The sequence below is a fragment of the Camelus bactrianus genome, chromosome 13, assembly GCF_048773025.1.
Source record: "Camelus bactrianus isolate YW-2024 breed Bactrian camel chromosome 13, ASM4877302v1, whole genome shotgun sequence".
Classification (NCBI taxonomy): Eukaryota; Metazoa; Chordata; class Mammalia; order Artiodactyla; family Camelidae; genus Camelus; species Camelus bactrianus.
The window spans coordinates 62,522,083-62,547,500 of record NC_133551.1 but is presented as its reverse complement, the minus strand read 5'-3'; the positions used below and the strand labels follow the sequence as shown (position 1 = coordinate 62,547,500).

At 37.1% G+C, this 25,418-nt stretch overlaps 1 protein-coding gene across 8 annotated transcripts in view; it reads left to right on the top strand.

Moving 5' to 3' along the window:
- Nucleotides 1-24,923, top strand: part of SRRM1 (serine and arginine repetitive matrix 1) — a 31,981-nt gene extending 7,058 nt beyond the window's left edge. For 3 of the 8 annotated variants that reach the window (XM_045511459.2, XM_045511468.2, XM_074377153.1), the window contains 13 exons: nt 666-869; nt 1,397-1,591; nt 1,869-1,988; nt 3,790-4,064; nt 9,046-9,126; nt 9,669-9,755; nt 11,149-11,293; nt 11,647-11,688; nt 15,336-15,446; nt 17,678-18,145; nt 18,678-18,873; nt 20,533-20,742; nt 21,141-24,923. In XM_045511459.2, the coding sequence (XP_045367415.2) occupies nt 666-869; nt 1,397-1,591; nt 1,869-1,988; nt 3,790-4,064; nt 9,046-9,126; nt 9,669-9,755; nt 11,149-11,293; nt 11,647-11,688; nt 15,336-15,446; nt 17,678-18,145; nt 18,678-18,873; nt 20,533-20,742; nt 21,141-21,245 (2,239 nt within the window). In that variant the 3' untranslated portion in view covers nt 21,246-24,923. The remainder of the gene's footprint in view (nt 1-665; nt 870-1,396; nt 1,592-1,868; nt 1,989-3,789; nt 4,065-9,045; nt 9,127-9,668; nt 9,756-11,148; nt 11,294-11,646; nt 11,689-15,335; nt 15,447-17,677; nt 18,146-18,677; nt 18,874-20,532; nt 20,743-21,140) is intronic. The other 5 variants (XM_010948066.3, XM_045511462.2, XM_045511461.2 and 2 more) reach the window with 5 other exon arrangements.
- Nucleotides 24,924-25,418: the final 495 nt, after the last annotated feature.

Genomic DNA, 25,418 nt, shown 5'->3' with positions numbered 1-25,418 from the left:
CATTTATATATTTGACATTAAAAGCTGCTTGGCAGGGAAGCAGTATTTCTGGAGTTAGGCACGAATCATCGTGGTTACTACTCAACTATTGATTCACCAGGTCTACTGTTTTACTTTGAGTTAGGGAAACTACTATTGAGATGGAAAACAGGCTTCTGTTCCAAAAAAGCTATCTTATGCAAGTTTGATACATTTTTTTTCTCTTCTGAAGAGGATATTTCTTTACTAGTTATTTTTCTGGAATACGTAGACACTACCTGATGAACTCTGGTGGAATCTGTCTAATCCAAACTCTGTTTTGTTGGATTTGATTTATTATTCTGGTGTTTTCCTCCCTTTTAAGCATCTTTTTCCTCTGAAAAGTTACTCTTTGGTCTCCTCATCTCTGGGAATGATTTAAGAACCCAAGTCTAGAGTCTTCGGTCAAGCAATCCTCTGTTATAACTGGTATACTGGAGAATGTTACTATCCTTCATTTGCTTGTTTTTCTGTTTTTCTCTTGGCCCTTTTCTTAAGTAGATCTGATAGGATATCTTATTTCTGTAGAGAACTCAGATATAAACAGCAATGGTGTAATTAAAAAGATTAATCTCACTTATCCTTTTGACCCTCTTCCCCAATCCACATTATTCAAAAAAGCCTGAAAAAAATTGCTTTCATCCTAGACGCAAATCCAGATCTCCTTCCCCTAGAAGACGATCTTCCCCTGTCAGGAGAGAGAGAAAGCGCAGTCATTCTCGATCTCCCCGTCACAGAACCAAGAGCCGGAGTCCATCCCCTGCTCCAGAGAAAAAGGAAAAAACTCCAGAGCTCCCAGAACCATCAGTGAAAGTAAAAGAACCATCAGTACAAGAGGCCACTTCTACTAGGCAAGTACACGAAAATTCACTTATAAATATCACGGTTTTAGGCTGTTAAACGTAAATACGATACATCTGAGTTAAAAACTAACTTACTTGATTGTTTTCCTTTTAGATATTTTTTAAATTATAAAATTAGATTGTTGGGAAAAAAATCAAATTGTATAGGAAATTGTAAGTATATGCCCCAAAGGTGACCACTGCTATCTGCTGGTTGTCGTGTTTCAGGTTTTTTGTATACTGTAACTTGCTCTTTTCCGCAATACTGTGGACAGCTTTGCACTTCAAAATTGTATTTTGTTATTGTTAGTTGTTCACTGGTTTTTCATTGATACACAAAATATACTTAGAGGCTCACATTTTTCCTGCTTTATATTCTTGGCGTTTGTTGAAATGGAGTTTACATGTACTTTTTAGAAGTCTTCATGGATTTTGAAAACTTGAAAGAGAGAAATAACTTTTATTATTTCATTGTACTATGACTTAGGAATCTCAGTAGAAGAGGAGACAAAATAAGCTTTTTATTTTTCCCACAGTGACATCCTGAAAGTTCCCAAGCCTGAACCTGTACCAGAGCCTAAAGAACCTTCTCCGGAGAAAAATTCCAAAAAGGAAAAGGAAAAGGAGAAGACCAGGCCAAGATCTCGGTCACGTTCCAAGTCAAGATCCCGGACACGTTCTCGTTCTCCTTCTCATACTCGACCTAGACGGCGTCATAGATCCCGATCAAGGTGAGTAGTTTCTTTAATATCTGCGTAGATCCTAATTTTATGTGCTACTTTCCTTGGTAGGATTAGGTAAATTACTTAAAAGCAGTAGAAAACAGTACAAATGTACTTTGGACTTCCAGAGAGAATTTGAGGACACTTTCTCTCTACCATAAAAATCTCTACACAAACAGAAAGTTGTATCCCTTGAAATCCATTTCTTAATGTGGCCGTTGAAAAAACTGTGTCAAGGAATTCATTCCTTCCTCATGATGTATTCAGCTTCTAATTCTGTTCTCAGATCGTATTCACCTAGAAGGAGGCCAAGCCCAAGAAGGCGGCCATCTCCTCGAAGAAGAACTCCGCCAAGACGAATGCCTCCTCCACCAAGGCATAGAAGGAGTAGATCTCCAGTGAGACGGTGAGAGGTTTTCTTTTTTTTTTTTTTTAATTTGGAAGTGTCAGGTGTATGAAAGTGCACCATGTGTTTGCTTCAGGCTAATCTTTGAATTAGTGTCCTCCTGGATAAAAACTCACAAGTAATGGTAGATAATGTAAAGAGCCACCTCATTTGAGGTGTAACACTGTTATTTGTGCAATAATAAATGCTATTCCAGTGTTAGAAAATAAAAAATAAGAAATCACCATCTTATTGGTGATTCTTGTTAACTTTACCCTTTTGGACCATACCAAGAAATCCTGTCAAGTAGAGGAATTGGCCACCTTCCCTCCTTGGCTTTCAGTTACCACCTAGCTTTTGAATATAGATGACTGAGAGTCAGTAAACTGCTTTACCAGTAATGAAGTAATCTATTTGCATCATACCTTTTAGAATATTTTTTCATATTAAAGAACTAATGAGTACTTACTATAAACAATTCAAACAATGTGAATTGAAAATTACCCACAATCCCACTCCATAGATATAACCATTATTAGCAGTTTGGTGTCTATATTTGAAGAGACTAGGCATAAAGGTGTTCTTTTTTAAAATTACTTTTAAATTAGTATAAGGTAAAATGTTTGGATCATCCAATCACTTAAAAAGATTGTTGCTACATCTCCCCAAAGTAGAAGCATGGTTCATTGGTAGTAGAGTTTTGTACCTTCTTGATGATGCATTTCACCTGTGTTTGGAAGGAACTGATGATTGCTCTTCAGATTACATTAAGGACAGAATATTTTGTATTTGAGTCTGTAAGGTTTTTTTCAGGGCACTGAGTCAACTTAGAAATAAAAGGGGAAAAATAAGTTCCATAATTTTTGTTGTTGTTACTGCATTCTGAGGTTTTTCAGAGTCCCTTTTTTTTTTTTTTTGAAAGTAATACTTTTCTTTGGGGAGGGGTTGTCAGGATATATTGAATCATTTTTTTATAAGAAGTACTAAAAATTGTAGAAATAATGGTACTACCGATAAGTGACTAAAGATGTAAATGTCTGTTTAGGCATCACACTTTTTCCAAAACTGATCTTTTCTCCTTAGGAAAGAAGTAATACTGGTGCTTTCTAGTACGATATTAATGGAAACAGCTATTTCTTATATTGGAGTTTTGCAAACAGCATGTTTTAATTGCTTGCTGAGCCATTTAGCAGTCAAAATAATTTGCAGATTGTGTAAGATTCCCTTTCAGCCAGTTTTTATCTCACACTTAAGGTAGGGTTTCTTTTTTTCAGGTTCTCAGGAATTCTTCCGCCAAAGGTGAATTCTGCAGGTACACATAATTGCAACAGAACTTACCACAAAAATTTTGCCGCAGAATTCGAGAGGCCCCTGCTTCTAAGTTTATGTAGCTAAATGAATTCCTAATCTTGCACATCTTTTTTTTAAATGCAGCCCAGAGGTTGCTTGACGTTGTTTTACTAAATGGAGAATACTTCGCTGGTCAAATTTTGTATGCAAACTCCAAAACACTCATTCCTGAGGAAGGAAGAGACTGGTTTAGTATTGTATTACAGCACTCAACTTATTTTATAACTGGAAAGACAAACAGAAGCAGTTATCAGAATAAGTTATTTATAGTTGGTCTCAGAGCTAGCTGTTTCCTGTTCTAGGTTTTGGTTTTGTTTCCCATTTTTTATTTAAAAAAAGATCACTTATATGCTTAGCTACATAAACTCAAAAGTTGGATAAAAATAGCTGTATTTTTGTATAAACTGTACATGCCTGTAAGGTCATTATCTGTAAGTATGCAGTTAATGAGTATGAATACTTTATTTCACAGAAGGCGACGTTCATCAGCATCCTTGTCTGGGAGTAGCTCGTCTTCATCTTCATCTCGTTCCCGGTCACCGCCAAAGAAGCCTCCAAAGAGGACATCCAGCCCCCCTCGAAAAACTCGTAGGTTATCTCCTTCAGCAAGTCCTCCGAGGCGAAGGCATAGGCCATCACCTCCAGCAACTCCACCGCCAAAAACTCGTCATTCCCCAACACCCCAGCAGTCTAACCGTACAAGGAAAAGTCGTGTTTCTGTTTCTCCAGGGAGAACTTCAGGTAAAGGTAAAAATCAAATTCATAAAAACTGTATATTCCTTCTTTCTTCATTTGGCTACAAAATACCTTGTCAGTTGTTGCAATTCCCTGTTCTTCAAAGTGTGAAGTAACTGGATAATACTTGTATGCCATGGGGTTTTTGGTAAATACGCTTAGAGGTTCACCTTTTCTTTCCTGCTTTACCTTCACGGTTTGTTGAAATGGAGTTTACATGTAAAAGTGTTTTGTTTTTAGCAGTGCCCTCTGGCATTGAGTGGGTGGAGAAATGTACACCGTGGGCTGTTTGAGTTGGGGTAATTTAACAAGGTCTGTTGTCATGGTAAGGGATCATTTTGTTACTATGAGACCAGTTAACTTTTTTTTTTTTAACCCTGAAGATTTTTTTTGTTTGATATCTTATTTAAGGACTTCATATTCTGTTTTAATTCTTTCTTGGCCACATTGTACTCCCTAGGGAGGGACATAGTGTCCTCCTAAAGGGTGATTTGTTTTTTCAATTTAGGCTCTAGGCAGAGTTCTTCTGAGTGTTGTCCTTGTTTTATTCTGCAGATTGATTTCTGAGGAATTTATGATCTGTGATCTTGCCAGGCAAGTAGAATGTTTAGTTAGTTTGAGTGAAGGTTGCGATCCATGGGGTTTATTTCTTTAGCATTAAATACCCATGGAGAAAAACTATGGTATGCATTTGAATTGGGCCTCCAGTGCTTAGGGTTGGAATGATAAACACAGCCTGATGATGGGTAAGTAGTAGGGGAGGGGGAGATCTTAAAAGGACTATTAACAGTAATTGGGATTTAAGGAGCAATATGTGGGTTATATTCTGGGGTTGCTCTGATCGTATTAAAATTTTCAGGTTATAAATGAAGAAAATGGGGATGGGCAAAATCTTGACTATATGTTTTTATGAAGTTGAGAGCAGTATTTTTTTTCTTTAAAGGGGAGTAATTAGATTTGTTTGTTTGTTTGTTTATAGGAGGTACTGGGAATTGAACCCAGGACCTTGTGCATACTAAACAGACACACTACCACTAAACTATACCCTCCCCCGACAGAGCAGTATTTCTAATCAGCACCCTGCTTCTTTCTTTATGTTCACCCCACCCCCACCTCTTTCCCCAGAATCCTGCAATGTGGTAATATCAGAAAGGCAAATTTTGCTTTTTTGAATGAACTCTATTACTGTGAGGTATAGACAAGCTATCAGAGTGAAAGGAAGAGTGGGGATAATGGTAATTTGTAAAGAGTAATGTATAGGTTTTCTGAATTTTAACGGATTAATTTGCTGATAACATTAAATTTTATGTGGCCATTTTTGTTGCATTGGCCCTGCAGACTTAGGCAGCTGGATAAATACAGAGAAACCTTTTTAGATCTTCAGATTCAGGCTTAAGTATGGGAGGGGGTGACTTAGGATTGCTTATTTTCGTAATACCGTGTCTCATATTTTTGTTCAAAATAGTTAATAGTCACTTTGTCCAAATCTGATGCCTCTTGTCCTGACCAATTTTTTCTTTACTGTGAAGTTTATGCACTTCTAAGTATTTCTTTTCTTTGTCTGGAGTCAGAAAGTTCTCTAGTAAAAAAAAAATATTATGAATGTTCTCACCTGTTACATTGCAAAAACATATCAAATTATGGTTTTTCTATTTACATCATATTGCCAAAGGGTAATAAAAGTACTGCACAAAACTGAATCCTTGTTTAATAGGTTGATTATTAAGTATTACTTGTTACCTTTGTAAGAGTCTCCACAGGTGCCAGCCTTTTGTTTTTGATATATTTTCAAGGGGACTGGGCTGCTGCCTTTTTGGAAACAAGTCATAGTGGATATGTACATAGGAGAGAAGTCACAGTGAAAGACAAAAGATTAGTTACATTCCTGTGAATTATGGGACAGATCTTCCGTGTTCAAACAAAACCCAACCGAAGAGATAGACTGTGGGCAGTGTACTGAGAGGCTACCTTTTATTCACTGAAGCTGAGTATTGATTCTAACTACTTGGAAATAGCTTTTTATAGTAAAATGATCCTAGCCTCTGTGATGAAATTTCAGAGCTTGGAAAGACTTCAGATTGTCATCAAGAAACAGGTTCTCAGGTTAAGTGATTTGGTCAAGGTCAACCAGCCAAGACTAGAATTTGGGTTCTCATTCCCAGTTGAAAAATGTAGACTTAGCCCAGCTTTCCTGCCCCCAAATGCCTGTCTTGATTGCTAGAGGAGGGTGATAGAAAGCAGGGTAAAATCCTTTAGCTTCTGTATCTGGTAGTATGATTTCAGAAATTCCTTTTTTGTAGTCTCTATTGCTAATAAGAGCAGTGATACCATTGAAATGTGATAAATTTTACTTTTGTATTTCATGTTGTCACCAGTTAGGGCTTTAAGATACTGCTGTTGATAGTGGGCATATGGAGTGGGAGGGAGACAGGAAAAGTATTTCAGAGAATTTAGAGGTAAATTATTAGGAGTACAGTAAATGTTCTCATCTTGAAAGGATCTTCAGGAAGCGTTTTATAATCGATGGCATGTCATAGTTGAATTGGCATTATCTTAGTACGTAAAGAATGCTTTGAGATCAGTGGAATATTTAATGAAGTGTGTTTACAGAGGATCTATACCTATGGTGATGGTAATAATTTTGAGTTTAGATCAATGTAGTTGTATAAATTGTGCTCTATAGACAATGATTATTTTACTAATTCTAGTCATAAAGTGACTTATCTTTACAAGTGATCTTTTAAGCAAGTCTGCAAGATTAATGATTAATAGGACTATTGAGGTAAATTTTAAAATTCTGGTTTTCCAGTTGACTTGGGAGATTTCTTCATGCTGGAATGATTCTGCCCTTTGAATACTAAAAATAAAACATTGACATAAAAATCTTTTTTAAAAAAACTGTTTAAAATCGTATGTAGACATGCAAACATTGAGGAAACATTTATGTTACTGGTGCTGTGATTCAATCTATTAAACCAGAGTTGGTTTATAATGATACTTACCTAATCATATGGTTATATAAACAACAATTAAAGACTATTTTAGCAAAGGCATTGTTGAGAGATTAAATCTGGAGAAAACTCCAAATAGGTGTTTCTGTGGAAGAGTGGGGATGTAATGTTATAGTTCAGTTGTATTATTTACTAAGTAGGCATTTGCCAACTATATAGCAAATATAACCATATTTTTAATGTTTAAGGGAAAATGCATTCTAACATCCAAACAACCAGCTTCCAAACACATTCTCGAGTGTTTGGAAATACATTCTTCCAAACACACTCCCAGTTCTCTAAGGTGGTTCTTGGACGTGTGGGTTTATAGATAACTGGATGTCTATAGTATCTTCAAGAATTGAACATTAGACACTTAAAAATGAGAATATCGACCCAAAAAACAGCTTCAAATCTTTAAAAATTCAAAGGAATTTCTATTTCATTTCTTTGAATTTGTTAAAATACAAGTTTTAAACTCAATCTTGCTGCTATATTTCATGATAACTAATTAAGACCACTGGATTCTTTACTCAATCCAGTAATTTGTCCTAAAGGCTTATTATGTAGAATTATTAATAAAATGCTGTTAATTTTTAAAGTATACTGGTAAATTTATCTGTTGGATTACTTCAGCAGAGATGATTAGATTGCTAAATTACTGCCATTTAAAATAAGCCTTTACAGAATTCTGGACACAAGTGTGTGTCAAAGGAAATGTATCTAAATTCTAGGCTAAACATTCCATGGTCATTGCTTTAATTAAAACAAGTGTAAGGATCCTGAGGGGATCATATCGTAAGAACATAACTTGTCTTCAAGTTTAGTTATTAGAGGGATGTTATCAAATGATGTTTCAGGTTAATCTAGGGTAAGATTAATGATTATATCTGTATATACTTTTGATTTTAATTGAAGAAATGGATGAATAGTGTAAATAGACAGTAATTGTTAGAAATTAAATCCTATGCCATAGAAATAGAGTCTTGGATTCAAATCCTAGTTCACTTAAATTATCTATGTGACTTTGGTTGGGGTTTCTTTTCTTTTTTTTTTTAATAAAGCTTTGGAGAGAATCCTCCAGCCTAAATATTTGATATTTTTGCCATTGTGAACGTCTACTTTTTCACAGGTAGTTTTAAGTCCCTTATGTATTGGGAAGGTTATGCTCTACATAAAGAGGCTTTAATCTCTTGGGTGACTAATTTGTTCCTTTTCTCAACCAGATATTAGAAAAGTTGTGAAAGTTTCATCAGATTTTATGTCTTAATCATTTATCATCTATATTTTCTAAACCTACCTCTAGTGGGTGCTTAAAAGCTTTTATGTTGATGAAGTCTCTGTAATTGAGTTGTGTGTGTTTTAGGTTGTAGGGGAGCATGCAGAGGTTTACTTTAATGAGCTGGGTGTTACACATAGCATAAAGATTGTTCTACACAGGAACAGCAGCTCCCGATTTCTCTTAACTGTTGTTTCTCAGGAGAATCTCAAGATTTGAAAATTAAAAAATCGTTATAGAACTTCCTGAGGCTGTTCACCAAACATTTACAAATCCTTGCTTCCACTTCGAAGAGGAAATGACAACAAGGTCTTATATAACAAGGAACTTTTTAATTGTCGATAAGTTATTTATGAGAATAGTGTCACTTCTTTTTGTACTATTAAGAATATATCTTGTTGAACTTTGCTGGCCAGGCTTGTTTGCAAAGGCTCTGGCCAGTGTCAACATCAGGAGCCTCATCTGCATCGCAGGGGCTGGTGGACCTGTCCCCTCTGCCACTGCTGCCCCAGCTGAGGAGAAGAAAGTGGAAGCAAAGAAAGAAGAATCCAAGGGGGGTCTGATGATGACATGGGCTTTGGTCTTTTTGACTAAAGGTCTTTAGTAACACATTGAATAAAAATGAGTTCTTTGGTGCTGGGAAAATAAAAAAAGAATATATGTTGTGTAGCTTTCTTTTATATACGTAAATGTTTTTTTTTTTTTTCCCTCTTACTCGTTTTAGTGACAAAACATAAAGGTACTGAGAAAAGAGAGTCCCCTTCACCAGCACCCAAGCCTAGAAAAGTAGAGTTATCTGAATCAGGTAAGTTTTTTGTGTGTTTTTTATTTGTTGTTTTGTTTTTTTAAGCTGAATTAGATTTGCTGCACATTTGGTCATTCCCTTCTGGTTAAAGATTAATTATAGAATATGGCTAGGACTTTGAAGTCAGACCAACCTGTTAGAATCTGCAGCTCCAATCCTTAACTGGTCTTTGTTTTAATTAATTTTTCTGAGCCTTATTTTTTTCTTTTTTCATCCCTGAAATGCAGATAACAGTACCATCCTTTAGGTCTTTGGTGATTAAATGAAATTGTGCTTACAAAGTGCTTGGCACCAGCCTGAACTGTCGCAGATGGCTAAATAAGTTTATTTTTATTACATTTGGTGAAGATAGTCTGAATTAGCATTTAAATTGGCATTTTAAGCTCCTTTATTTAAAACAAAAACAGAAACCAAAAAAACCATAGTAGCTGTATTGCTTTACCTAACCAGACAGGTTTAGGAGGCCATCTCCCAATTCAAGTATGTTACATTTTCTGTACGCGTAACTAAAGAAGCACTTTCTAAATGCATCCATCTTTCAGAAGAAGATAAAGGTGGCAAAATGGCTGCGGCAGATTCTGTGCAGCAGAGACGCCAGTACAGACGACAGAACCAGCAGTCTTCCTCTGGTATGGACACTGGTTACATTTTTCCTATCTGCATATCCTAATAAAAATACTTAAGGTATAAATATCAGTGAGTGTACTTAGAATTATTTTTGTTCCTTCGTAGAAATATGTTAGAGGAAGGGAAGTGTTAGTTTTGGGGTTTTGCTTTTAAGTACTTTCTTAAAACTTAATTTTCCTTTTAAATTGCTATAGAAGTAATCGATCTTTAAAGTACAACAGTAAGACAAAACAGGAGTAAAAATTGGAAAAGTATGTTTCTCCACTGCCCCACATCTTACTCCCCAGAGGTTTTATTCAGAAATTTTCTGTGTGTATATAAGTATCTGTGGTTTAAAAAACAAAACAAAATCCATAGAGGCTCAAGCTGCAGATTATATTGCCTGTCTTTCTAACTAATACAACCTGCTAGTTCTTCAGGATCTGCCTCATTTGTTTACTACTGCAGCACTTTTTATTGTAACACTGTACTATAATCTGTTGAGCCACTCGCCTATTTGGATATTTTAGGTTGTTTCTACTTTGTGTGTATGTGTACTTATGCAAGTATATCTGTAAACTAATAGAAGTGGAATTAAATTTAATTTCTGAATTAAAAATTATGTGCACAGAAACTGATTTTTAAACCAAGTGTTCCGATTTTATTAGCTCAGTTGGTACTTGTGACTGAATCTAGGCACTGCCTTTGCTTTTCATTTATAAAATGGAAACCAAAGCATCCCACAGTGGCATTAAGTCTATTAAAAGCTATGCAGCTTTTTCAACTCTTTTTTTTTTTAAGGTGACATTAATTGTGGAAATGTTTGAAAATGCATAAAAGTTTTAGATTTTTTTTTATACTTGGGACTTAATATTTTAAGTTAAGGAGACTGTGTGCAAACAATTGAAGTTTTTCTCTTTGCAGTCTTGGGTTGCTTCCAGGACTATAGGAAATGTCATGTACATTTTGTTTGATAAATGATACAAATATGGAAGTAAATTATTCAGACCCTAATAAGACTTTCAGTAGCCTTAAAAGGTGCGTAGAGTAACAAGAATTAAGTAATTGCTTGAGATGCTTTTTAAGCTTTACCTAGTTATTTGGAAAGTCACAAGATTATTTTTCTTTGTTTTGAAAGTCACTAGATTCTTAAGGGACACTTATGACTTGATGGATTGTGCAGTGCAGATGATTTGTATAGCTTAATTATATAATGTATATTTATGTATACTTGGCTTTCAAGTCATTGGACATATATTGATATTGCCTTTGTTCAGAGCTGATGACTTGTATATGTGCTTGCTTACATTAGTGGACTTGATTTGCTAATATGGACACTCCATCTTCCAAGATTCAGAGCACAGACTCTTTTAAGCACAGACCTAATGTAAGTTTTTGTTTACTGTGTAATTATAGATTCTGGCTCCTCCTCTTCCTCAGAAGATGAGCGACCCAAAAGGTCCCATGTGAAGAATGGTGAGGTAGGCAGGCGGCGGAGACATTCCCCTTCCCGGAGTGCCTCTCCATCACCTCGAAAACGCCAGAAAGAGACTTCCCCTCGGTAATGTCTTTATTGGTGTTCTGTGGTTGTGATAGAACTTCATAACGTAAGGAATGGGCTGTGAGCTTACTTTAGAATTTGGTTAACTCCTTCATTTCAGGGACTCACTGTAGGAGATGGTCAGATTTTGGGGTATTTGGTTTTCTTTCTTCACTATTTAATGTGAACTTTTTTTTGTACCAGCTTGTCATATGGGTGCATGACTAGAATAGACCAGTTAAATCATAGCATTCACTCCTGACCATCTTTGAACATCTAAAAAAAAAAATCTCCATTAGTGATACTTAACTCCATTAAAGTAATTAATTTGATGAATGGAATTCTTGACATTTGTTTTTCTCCACTGCTCTCAGGATGCAGATGGGAAAGCGATGGCAATCGCCAATGAATAAAAGGTTGGTTAGCCACTATTTTTAAATTAGGGTTACATGTCAAAAGTTTTAGTGACTTAATTTACTGTCTAGGTAACCTTATCCCATTTCTGGGTATACAGTGGGTATGGCTGTGAAGTTCCTCAGTTGTTTTGGTTTGATTGTATTTCTTTACACATTGAATTAATGATGAAAGTGTACACAGTGTTCATTTTAGAGCATCCTTTGAATTTAGATTTTGTGTAGTTATGGTATCTGGATATTTTCCAAGAGATAGTTTAATAATGGTTCCTTAGATTTAGTGGGGAGGGACTTTGTGGTGGCTTTAGGGAAAGCAAGAAGAACTTGGGAGAGACTTTTTAAAGATTTCAAATGACTCTAGGGCTTTGACTCTGTTCAGTGTTTCCTATAGTAGAAAGGTATTTTGCATATCTTATGAATCCTTTTTGATCAGCAGTATCCTTGTAACCATAAAGCCATAACATTTTAGAGTGAGATGGTACATAGAAATCTCTAATTTCAGGCATATCATAAATGAGGAGAAGGCCCAGAGGTAGTGAAGTGAGTTTCTTAGGGTTACAAAGTGACAAAGCCAGATCTTAGATCTGTGCCATTGACATTATACCAACCATTTCACCATAACATTATACTGTTTTTTGCTAGTCCTCTGCTTTTTGGGGTCTTAGCTGCCACCAAGTTTCTAAGCATTTATCCTTCCTGAAACTTTCACATTGTCCTCCTTATAGCTCAGTTTTTAAATCTGTGTTGTTTTAGGTAGTCTCACTAATGAGAGTGTTTTCTTGGAAAGGTTCTTTGGAACCGGTCAGCGACCTTTATGTGATGGAGAAAAACAGTGTGTTTGTGCTGTGGAAGTAACTAACTTGACAAAAAGAAATAAAAAACCTTTTAAAAATTTAAATGCAAAGGTATTCTGTTCCCGACTATAATTATCCCTGGCTTCTGTAAAACTATTAGTACAGCAACTAAAAAATCGCTTTACAAAATCTTAGTGATAAAGCTCCCCCCCATTGTGGTTAGTGACTTTAGAGGTTGCCATCAGGTATCTAGGAATTAAGAGTTGGAGAAAGAATTGCTTGGAATCACATTTCATTATTTACTGTATTTTTAAGAAGCAATACAGCCTGGCTTTGAATATTTCATATATAATGTTTAAAGATTGAAAAACACAACATCTACTGTGCTTCTAAATACTTGTCTTTGGGTATGGAACACTTCTTCCTTAATAGATAAAAGGTTGTTTGTCATACTTAGTATAAAAAGGTAGTTGTATCTGTAACTTCTTGTCTTTGTTACCAGCATGGCTAATGAAGTGAGGTTGCTCTGAAGAGGTCACTGCAGAGATAGCAAGCTTCTCATTCTGCTAAGACTTGTCTGTTCCTACATACTTGAGGACTGAGGGCTCCTTCATTTTCTGAGGCTTACTGAAACTGGTTCTCACAACTTGGGTGGGGGAGACTTCTCTACTCAGCAGTTTCTACACACAGTTAAAGGCTTGGGTTGGCATTTGTATTCAGAGTAACTATAAAATGTCTAGCTTGCTTCTTTTTTTTTTTCTTTTCTTTTCCTTTCTGTTTTCTCTCTTTTCCTTTTTTTTTTTTTAACCTCTGAAATGTGTGCCTTATCAGCTCAAGAAACTGTAGCCTTCAGATAATAGAGATTCCAGTTTTAAGTGATTATCAAAATTTTCTTGTAGTTCTGTAAGTTATGCTAGTCAGGTTATGGTTTTATTTATTCTGTTTGGTTATTTTCTCATATGGAAGCACAGGACATTGAAGGTCATCACTGAAAGGGGCCTTTTAGTTACTTATGATAAGTCATTTACAAATGAAACTGAGACACAGAATAAATGTCATTAGTGTATATCATAATAGATTTGAGTCCATTTTTTTAATGAGAGTATTTTTAGAGAAGCCACATAATAATAATAGCCTCTTATGCTGTTATACTTACTGAAAATACATTGGGTGTTCTTTGTATCACATCCTCAAAGTTTGTAAGTGTAAACCTTTGTTTTTCTTCTTTTTGAGTCAAAACCCAAATGTCTTTACTCATTTGAAATCTTCATTGCCTGTTGAAACAATGCTGTAGTCCATACTGTTTCTCTAGGTCCCATAATTGTCAGATTAACCCTGCTAGTAAGGTGGCCTTTCCTTTTATTTTTTTTAATTAATAGCTTGATGTCTACATTTTGTCTGAAGCTTATCTGTCTTTTTTTTTTTAACTTTTTTTTATTGAGTTATAGTCATTTTACAATGTGTGTCAAATTATCTGTCTTGATATATTGCCTCTTGTGGTTTATATTTTAAATCTGTTCAAAGTGAAGTCCTGGTCCCCACAAGGCATAATAAGCATATTTAAATTGAAAATTAAATTTCATACTGAGTTTCACAATTTTCATTGTTCTGTTAATAAAATTCTCCTTGATTTTAATGAGGAACCAAGACTAGTAAACTTTAGAATATATTTCCAGATTCACAGGAAGCATCAATCCTGTACTGGGCAAGAAATTCAGAACTAATTACAGTTGACCCTTGAACAATATGTATTTGAACTGTGCATGTCCACTTACACACAGATTTCTTATTTTTCTTTCATTAAATACATACTACACGATCCTTGTTTAGTTGAATCTGGAAATGTGGAGTCCAGATACAGAGGGTCAAATGTAAAGTTATATACAGATTTTCAGCTGCACAAGTTCAATGCCCCTAAGCCCCCACATTGTTTTAAGAGTCAGTTGTACATTATTTGACTACTTGTATACACAGACTTAGCCAGTAGGTGGCAAACTGGCTTGAATTTACTTTATCCACTAGGAGACTACTATGTTAGTCCAGTTGATAGAATTGTATTTTTCCAGGTGTGCTTTTCATGTTGGTTAAGTGTGTAACAGAGCTCAGAATTAAGTTCTGTGATTCTTATCTATATTTTAACCACATTGCTCCCAGTGATGGCTTTAGTGCTCACACAGGTTTGGTCCTTTGTCCTTGGATAGTGTTTTTAGTTAGTACTATGCAACTCTTAAACTATAAGGATATATTCCCCTCCTCCCCCCCCCCAAAAAAGTCAAGAACTTTGAGCAGTGACACCCAGATTTGGGGTCTTAAATCACTGGTGACTATTAAAATTTTAAATTTCTACATTAGAACTTTGAATTTTTCTGGCTTTAAAGCAGTTGTTCCTAACAAGCAATCAAAATTACCTGGAGAACCTTTTTAATATATACTGGCTAAACTGTAGCCCAGACCTGGTAAACAAAGGTCACATGAGCTCCCCAGCTGTGTCTGATGTGCATTCCAGTTAAGCAACACTCTAAGGCAGTGTTTTCAAACTTTTTTTCACCCTGCATCATGTTAAGAATGTTTTATGTCATGACCTAGACAGCATATTTAGAAACAAAAATATCACAAAATTTACCCTTACCACCACAAGGAAACATTCTTTTTCTTTTCTTTTTCTCTTCTCCCCCCCCCCCAAATCTTGGTCCTCATCAGGGTCTTAAATACACTGTAGTTTGAAAAACGTTGCATTGAGATATAGGGTAACAGTTGCTGCGCTTTGAGTTAACAATGATTGAAACTAAATCATTTCAGCCACTTAATTATAAACGCTGCTGAATTGGAATCAACTGTAATTCTTCTTTGGTTTAGTGGTAGACGGAGGAGAAGCCCCTCCCCGCCACCCGCCAGAAGGCGGCGTTCTCCTTCTCCTGCTCCTCCTCCTCGACGCCGCAGGTCGCCCACACCACCACCGCGACGAAGGTACCTTCTCATGTGTGCTAATTATTGGGAGCTGGTGAGAGCAGCTTTGAGTCTTTGTGATTGAAATATCTTATTCCAGTGACATTGCTCCACTGTTCACAAAATGCCATCCACATACTGTACAATTCCACTTATACGAAGAGTCCAGAGCACCCACATCTATAGAGGTAGAAAGTTAGATTAGATGTGCCAGGGTGGAATGGGAATGGGGAATGATGATGGTTGCGCAGTTGTGAATACAGTTGACCCTTGAACAATGTAGGGGCGGGTAGGGGTATGGACCCTCTGAGCAGTGTAAACCCAAGTATAACTTTACAGTTGACCCTCCATATCTGTGGATTCAACCAACAGTGGATTGTGTACTATTACACTATGTATAAAAAAAAATCCACGTAGAAGTGGACCCACGCAGTTCAAACCTGTGTTCAAAGGTCAACTGTAAACTAAAATGTTTGAAATGTACACTGCAAATGGATGAATTTTATGGTATGTGAACCACATATCAAAAAAATGTTAAATAAGTTAAAAGGCAAAATCATGAGTGATTACAGAGGGGAAATTACTAACTTTACAATGGGGTATTCTTAACAAGGAATCAAAGTCAACATTCCCAGTAATACATATTGGCATCATGTAATTCCTGGATATCTCTATAGTATCCTCCCCAGTTATATAGAACCTCAGTCTAATTATTAGGAAATACAGTCACCCTTCTATCCAAGGGATTTTGGTTACAGACCCCCCCTCTCCCCAGTTTCTAGGTTCTTTATATGATACCTCATACAATGTGAATACTTTGTAAAATAGGTTTAAATACAGTGTATATGCTTTATAGTTATTAGTGTGTGGCAAATTCAAGTTTTACTTTTTGGAACTTTCTGAATTTTTTTCCTCTTCAGATATTTTTGATCCACAGTTGGTAACCTGTGGATAATTAAGTCATTCTACAAAGTAACTTGCCAGTACTCTTCGTAAAATGTTAATCATGAGAGAGACTGAGGAACAGTTATACACTGGCAGAAACTAAGGATGCACAACTAAATGCAACACAGGATGCTGGGTTTTGGAACCTGAAACAGAAAAAGGACATTAGTGGAAAACCGGGGTGGTTATTAGTATTATAGTTAACACCAAGGTAGCACTAAGGTTAATTTGATAGTTTTAATGAATTTTCTGTTAATGAGATACTAAGTGGCAAGTCTCCACTATTTTTATAGCTCTTCTGTAAATCTCAATGATTTCAAAATGAAAGGGGAAAAAATTTTGAAGAGCATTGCTCAAACACATTACCAAGTGGCTATTAGCGCTGCTGAATGCCTCTTATCTGCCAGGTAAAGGGTTAAGAGCTTTATATGCTTCATCTCATCCTCAGGATGATCTTGCTTGGTAGATGGTATTCACATTTTTCAGGGGAGGAAATGGCTGTTCAGAGTTATTAAATAATTGCCCAAGAGCAAAATGGAACTGCACTCTACAGTGTTGCCGAGTGTATGGCCTATTGCAAAGCTAATTTTAGGCATGAAAATATTTTGAACTCAAAGTCTGAATATTTCAGGAGAAAATTTAAGCATTTGGAACTGAATGTGATACTCAGGTTTAATTCCTGAGAGGCAAGTTACATAGGAATTAAGCATTAAGAGGAAGGCCAGGTTGGACTTTCACAGGGGTGCATTATGCCTGCCAGTAGACTTCCACTGAAAACGTCTTTTGACAAAATGCAAGTCTCTTGGTGGCAGAAGGTTAGAGATACCTTTTAAAGCTAGTACCTGTGAGTCCAAACAGCAGTTTAGAGAGGGTACCACATAGAGCTCTTTAAAGCACAGACTTCCTGAGTTCAAGTTTGAATACGGTCAGTAGAGTCTTGCTAATGCAGTTATCTAGTTACTACATGGTGGTAATGGAGAGTCATAGTTTCTTTAGAGCAGTGCAAGATTCTCTTCTCAAAAAGCATTAAATTGACTCTTTGTGGATTGTATGTACTAAGTGTCTTGGCAGACTTGAATTTAGTCTGGAAAGTGTAAGTTTCTCCATTAACCAGAATGTTCTATTTGTATTCATTCTAGGAGAAACAGGAATTTACTAAGTGATTTTTTACTTTCAATGAGGATAAAGGCATAGCATTTCCATTTAGAGATATTCTCTTTGTCTGGTGCCATAAGTGTGTAGGTTTCTTTGCATTCTATTGTTTTTAGTCTCTTAGACTTTTCAGCTTACTGATGTATTTTTCCTAGGACTCCTTCACCTCCCCCTCGTCGGCGCTCACCTTCCCCAAGAAGATACTCTCCTCCAATACAGAGGAGATACTCTCCTTCTCCGCCTCCAAAGAGAAGAACGGCTTCACCCCCTCCTCCTCCTCCTAAACGAAGGGCATCACCATCTCCACCACCAAAGCGTCGGGTCTCCCACTCACCACCTCCCAAACAAAGGAGCTCCCCAGTCACCAAGAGACGTTCACCTTCATTGTCTTCAAAGCATAGGAAGGGGTCTTCCCCGAGCCGGTCTACCCGGGAGGCCCGGTCGCCACAACCAAACAAACGCCATTCGCCCTCACCACGGCCTCGAGCGCCTCAGACCTCCTCAAGTCCTCCACCTGTCCGAAGAGGAGCATCGTCATCACCCCAAAGAAGGCAGTCCCCATCTCCAAGTTCTAGGCCCATTAGGAGAGTCTCCAGGACTCCGGAACCCAAAAAGACAAAAAAGTAAAAATACTTTATGCTTTTCGGTTAGGAACACTAACTCGCATAGCTCTTTATGTTTGGAAGCTTCCCCCTCCTCCGCCGCCAAAATCACAGAAAATAGCTGTAAAATACAAATTTTTAAGGCAATTCTAGTTACTAGTCATAGATATTTTTCTGTTTCCAGGGTAGTTCATAGCATAAGCTAAGTATCATAGAAGTTTACTTGGCTCTTATGAGTATCAGGTTTATTAATACCTGTAAGAACCAAGGGATGTGCTCCCAAACCTAGTTCTGAAGTATATATACATAGACTATTTCTTGCATGTCTATGTAAGACTGATAAAGGCAGTCTTAAATATAAGGAGCAAGCATTATTAATTTCATACAAGAAGAATCATTAGCAGAACGGATAGAGGATTCTGGGGCTTGAACTACTCTCCAGGAGACTGTTTAAAGTGTGTGATCTGGTTGTATAGTGGTATTTGGTTGTTTTCTCATAAGAAATATGAGATTTTCGGATATTAAATGTTTTATTTTTTTCTTCTGTTTCTAGAGCTGCCTCACCAAGCCCTCAATCAGTAAGGAGGGTCTCATCTTCCCGATCTGTCTCAGGATCTCCTGAGCCAGCAGCTAAAAAAGCCCCAGCACCTCCATCCCCTGTCCAGTCTCAGTCACCCTCTACCAACTGGTCACCAGCGGTACCGGTCAAAAAGGCTAAAAGCCCAACACCAAGCCCATCGCCGGCAAGGGTACGTCTGCCCTGGTTTGGACATCCTTTATAATTGGGTGTGGGTCACTTGGAAGTGGAGCATTATTTTCTGTGGTTCAGATGGACTTCAAAAGGAGGTACAAGTTAAGTGATGGTGGTTTCATCATAGTCTGTGTTTAATATTCTAGATATCTACTAATTTGTGATATGTCTAACACTATTAAATTCTATCATCTTGGTAGTGAAGATTGGACTGTATAGAAAATCTACAAAAATTAAAAATTACCCTTGATCCTATTACCTAAGGGGAAAAATAGCTTAAAGCATTTTTCCTGTTTTCTCTAGTGTTTGACAGGTTTTGGGATAGTTGTGATCGCACAATCAATTAAAGTTTCAATCTTAGATCATGTCTATTAATATGATTCCATTTTTATAAAGGATACATCACAAGGAAGAGATCAAAATGTTGACAGTGGTTATATGTCAGAAGGAGAATGATGAGTGATCTTAATTTTTCTTCTTTACATTTTAATGCTCTTTTTCCTATAGTGGATATACATAATTTCTAAAATAAAAAGTGAACCTTGCAACTTGTGAAATATTAGATGGAATGGAAAGTGCTTTATTGGCCCATATAGTCCTGTCTTTGGCTAGCTACATAAATAAGAATAAAACTCTTGTTTTTACATTGTCAAGTTTAAACTGTTTTCCCCCCTTCTGTGAGACATTAATCATGGTAGGTTCCTATAATGTTTGAAATTAGTGATTAGATATCCATCTTAATAGGATTGAATTGTGCAGACTAACTATGGATTGAGAAGTTTTAACCAATTGCTTAGAAATGTGAAATTTAAAAATCAAAGACAAGATTGGGTTATAGTGATGCCTACACTTTCCATGAATTGAATTTATACAGTGAAGAACAAACCACCTGCATTCTACAGACACGACATTCACACAAGCTTGTATTTAGAATATTGACTATTAAAAAGCCTGCATGTTAGGCTGGTATTGTGGGTGATTTACAGATATTCCCATTTAATTTTCATAACAGCTTTGGGGATTATTATACCCATTTTGGGTTGATTAAAAGGCCTCAGAGCAAGTCAAGCAATTTGTCTGAGGTCAGATAGTTGAATAGGTTTGGAGACTAGAATTCAGCTCAGGCATAGGTGAGCTCAGAGACTTTTCTTTCTGCTGTGCATGCTGCTTGTGCTTGTGTCTGGAGGTAGACCCTGACTCACGCCAGTCTTGGATACCTGACTTCTGGTTGAGAAACCTTGGTTTAATGTGAAGTTAGTTTTTTTTTTCTTGTTTTGTTTTAATTTATTTTGGTGGGGGGAGGGGAGGTAATTAGATTTATTTATTTTTTTAATGGAGGTACTGAGGATTGAACCCAGGGCCTCATGCATGCTAGGCATGCACTCTACCACTGAGCTATACCTTCTCCCCAGTTGAGGAAATTCCAAATAATCATTGACCTTCAAAGTCCATTTAGCTCTTGAAATCTTTGCTATCAGTGATGGTTCCTGTGTTTAGGAATAGTTGTCTTGGTGGTGATTGGGCTCTTTTCCTCCCCAAATCTGTGGGAAATCCTAAGATTGGTCCATTTGGTTATTCCCTTGAGGAAATAAAATGTTTAGCTGGATAGGATTTTAGTCAGGTTGATTTTATTGCTTTTGTTTTCCTGAATTTCTAGAATTCAGACCCAGAAGGAGGTGGAAAGAAAAAGAAGAAAAAGAAGGACAAGAAACACAAAAAGGATAAGAAGCACAAGAAGCACAAAAAACACAAGAAGGAGAAAGCTGTGGCTGCGGTGGCTGCAGCCGCCATGGCGCCCGCGGCCGCCACTGCTCCCACCACTGTGTCGGCACAGGAGGAGCCGGAGGCAGAGCCAGAGCCCAAGAAGGTATTTATGGACGCTGGCTTACAGCATGTGCAGATAGCTAAGCTGTTTGCTTTTGAGAAGTAGCTAAATAGTTTTTTCTTTTAATAATTGGATTCTCAGCTGATAACTCCCTTCTGATCTGCTTCTCCATGACCACCTACCAAGAGCAGGGGTTTGCTAAGGCTAAAGATAAGAATATGAACGTCATTTAAAAAGCTTAATGTATTTTTTTTTAAGAGAACTTTGAGATGTAATTCAACATACCATATAATTCACACATTTGAAGTATATGATTTTATGGTTTTAGTGTATTCATTAGAATTATGCGGCCATCATGACAGTTTGATTCTCCTGTGTGCTCGGCATCTTCCACCAGTGTCTTTTAAGACTTAATGACATGACCTTTCTGGTTTTTTCAGGAGACTGAAAGTGAGGCTGAAGATAACCTTGATGACTTAGAAAAGCATCTGCGTGAGAAGGCCCTGAGATCAATGCGGAAGGCTCAAGTGTCCCCACAGTCCTAGGTGGAAATGTTTGTTATGATGTAAATTTTATTTGGTTTGTACGCAATTCAATTTCAAAATTGCTAAAATGTGTTTGAGCTTTAGACTATAACATTTGTTGTAATAATTGCTAGGTTGAAGTTCACCATGTAAAAAAAGGGCATGGATTTACATTGCAAAAGGTGTCCACAGTGTATTAGTGACATTCTTTCATTGACAGCTGACATAAATTCATTTAGCGTGAACTATTTTAAGCCAAAAAAAAAAATCTCCTTTTTAAAAAAGGGGGTTTAAATACTGTTGGCATTCATATGGTTCCTTTAAATGCCCCTGGCTATTCCCAGAGGTTTTTCTTTCTTCTTTTTACCTTTTCTTTATTTCTGTCTTTTGTTTTTTTTTTTCCTCATTTGAGTCTTAGCACCCGTTTAACTTATGATGCTTCCATCCTTGTATGGTTTGCAAGCTTGCCCAGAAATAAGACCACTGTTGAACTACCACAAAAGTATAAATGAATATTTTAATGCCACAATCTTTCCTGTTGCCTGTGGAGTCTCTGCTGAAATGAATCAGGATTCGAGCTCTAGGATGAGACAGAAAATGAAAGCATGTTGTTTGCCAGGACACTGTGGGTTTATATTGATGTGTAACAAGTTGATTTGGAACACTGGAATTTCATTCTATTCTGTTGTGTTTTTTTTGTTTAAGGCAATTAACTAGTCCCAGGAAGGATCCTTCAGTTATATAAAATTTTGTTTAATGAAATGTCATGGCTCCATTCATAATTTTGTCTTGTTCTTCCAATTGGTATATACAGCTTTCAGAGCTCTTGTATTTGGAAGGCTGGAAGGGCCCAGACTTTGAAATAGTGTCTTGTTTTCACTGTTTTGTTTTTGTTTTTTGTTTTTTTTTTTTTTAAACTAAAGCTATATAAAGCTTGTGGATTAAACAGAATAAATTTCTAAATTTAAAAATATTGGCCACTCACTTTTACTTACCCATCTCAATAATGCAGGAAACTTACCTTAGAAATCTTACAGTGCCTATATGTTTAACCCCTTGGCACCTTTGGCAGCATGAGGGTTGGGCAAGGGAAATACAAGGTGATGAGATTGTCTTGCCATCTTTATGTTAATAATGTGATAAGTGCTATGAAGGGAAAGTGAAGTGAGATTGGAACTATATAATGGACAGGACAAGTCAGCCAGGCACAGGGGAAGAGTTGAGTTTCAGGCAGAGCAAACAGTATCTGTGTATACCCCTAGGCAGAAGGAGCCTGGCACATTCCAGAAAGTGAATGAAGGCTATGAAATGACTAGAGCATCCTCCCTTGATCATGAGTGGGTGTGGGTGTGTGTGTGTGTGTGTGTGTGTGAGTGATGTTAGGCTACGAATGACTAGAGCATCCTCCCTTGATCGGGTGTGTGTGTGTGAGTGATGTTTGGCTCTCCACAGGCCTTTGTTGTATTTAAGATTTAGCAGGAAAATATAATTTGAGGAATCTTGGGAACTGATAACATTGTATCGTAAAACAGCATTCGAATAAAAGAAGGAAAGGAATTTTTGACAAGTGAATCTAAGCTTACTTAGCAGGTTGACACATGAGCAGCTAATTTGATTATAATTTCTGGTAGTTGAAGCAAAAAGAGAAAGACAATGCCTACATATCTCAATTTCAGGAAAACTTAGGCGGAAGATGGTTGCTGCTGACTTAAGCTTTCCAGTGCGAACAGACCAATGAATCTCACGGGGGTACTTCTGTCTGTCTAGCCATTTATGCATTCATTCATTCAATCCATTGTTCACGTACTGTTTATTCAGTATGCTTTCATTCCTCCACTTGACTGAACTGCTTGTCAAGGGTAGCAGTACCCTACACTTCACCAAAAATGAATAATCAGTTCTCTATCCTTTACTAGCCCTCTTGGCAGGATTTGACTCAATCGGTCACTCCTTTGTTAAAACACTTCGTTCTCTTAGGTTCAGGGAGGCAACACTGATTTCCCTTCTAGGTGCAACACTAGTTCCTCCTACTTCACTTGCTGTTTCTTTTATCTCTGGTGGATCCTTTCAAGTGGGAAGTGATGGAATTTGTCTTTGTCCTTGGTGGCTTTCCCTACATTTAATCCCTAGTTCTTTAACTTTGACTATCATCTTTTTGTTGAATGTCAAGTTCTTTGCAGTCTAACCTTTCTCCTGACATTGACTCCTATCCAGCTACCTAGTTAACTTCATTTGGATGCCTAGAAGGCATACCAAACTGAACATGTCGTTTGATCTTATCCCTGTCTCATTTCAGTACCTGTCCCTCATTTACTCAAAATTGAGTTGATACTGTCAGTGGCAGTATTGTCCACCCTCTTAACACTCATGCACACAAGGCCATTCTGTTCCTGGCAGCCTGAGTCAGATCATAGTACTGCTCAAAACCCTCAGACTGCCCTTCCTTGGTAAAACCCACATTTCCTGTGGCCTACAAGACCCACTAGCATCTGTACCTTCGTCTCCACTCCTCAGTCTGCTCAAACCACACCTGCCTCCCTGCTCTTCCTTGAACCAGTCAAAGTTGATCTCTCTCAGGGTCTTGATTTCCACTGTTCCCTCATCCTAGAAGGCACCGCCTCCCAGTCTGGCCTGTTACTCGGTTTTCTTCAGACAGGCTTCCCTAACTTCCTCTCCTCCCTTTCATCTATAGCAATTATTACTACCTGAAATGATGTATTTTTTGGATCCCTAGGAACTTGGTCTTGTTCATGACTATGTCCTCAGCGCCTGGTACATTGTAGAAGCAGAAATGCTTGATGAACAGATGAATAAATAAGCTTGACTGACCGGCACTGCTAGAGCTTGAGGTAGAGAAAATTAAGACATGGTGATTGCTGCCCTCTAGTATTTGCCTACTGGGGATAGAAACATGCAGACAACAGTTTGGAGTGGACAGACATGGAGTCTGGTAGACCAGGATTTCTACTGGAACTTTCTAGGGTGCGACCTTTATCAAGTTACTTGACCTCTGAGTGCTGCCATTTCCTCTTCTGAGTTAAAAAGTGGCAGAATCCACCTCAGAGTTGTGTTTGAAGATTTAAATGTGTTAATACATACAAAGCAATGATAGTACAAAGAGAAGTTCTGCTTTCTTAGCTAACGTAGTATGCATTCATTCTACTAATCATGGCAAATGTTCGTTTGGATGTCAGTAAGACCTTCATCGATCATAGCCCTATTCAATGTAATTTTTCCTTTTTTAAAAAAAATAAAATTCACCATTTTATTTCTTTCCTTTTTAAAAATTATTTTCTTTAATCTTTTAAAATTCACCATTTTAAAGTGTGCAGTTCAGTGGTATATACATCACCGCTACCTATTCCAGAACATTTTTCATCACCCTAAAAAACTTCAGTCATTTCCCAGTCTCCTGACAGTCCCCTCGGCCCCAGCTCCTGGCAGCTACTTTATTTCTATAGATTTGTCTATTCTGGACGTTTCATTGGAATCATATAATACGTGGCCTTTTGCGTCTGGCTTCTGTCATTTAACGTAATGTGTTTAAGGTTAATCCATGGTACTTTTTTTTTAATCGCTTAGTAGTGTTCCCTTATATCGATATACCACATTTTGTTTATCCATTCATCAGTTGGACATTTGAGCTGTTTTTACTTTCCAGCTATTATGAATAAAGCTGCTATAAACATTTGCATAGAAGTTTTTGTGTGGACATATATTCTTTTGGGTATATGTACGTAGGAGTGGGATTGCTGGGTCATACAGTACCTCAACTTTTTAAGAAACTGCTGGACTATTTTCCAAAGCACCTATACCATTTTAACATTCTTACTAGAAGTATAGGAGGATTATAATTTCTCCACCTCCTTGCCAGTACTTGTCATCTGTCATTTTGATAATAACCATCCTAATGGGTGTGAACTTACATCTCATTGTGGTTTGATATTTATTTCCCTGATGGCTAATGATGTTGAACATCCTTTCATGTGCTGTAAAGTGCTCTGTAGAACTTTGATACCCATTGTGGAGGTTGGGGCTGGGGCACTGTGGCCAAAAAAAATTGTTCCCATTTTGTAAGGAGTATCAGGGAGAGTGTGACTTACTTAAGGTAGATGCAGGTCTCGTTAATATTGTCCCTCCTACCATCTGATAAATAACCCTATTTTTCTCAATATACCTCTCTGGTATTACAAC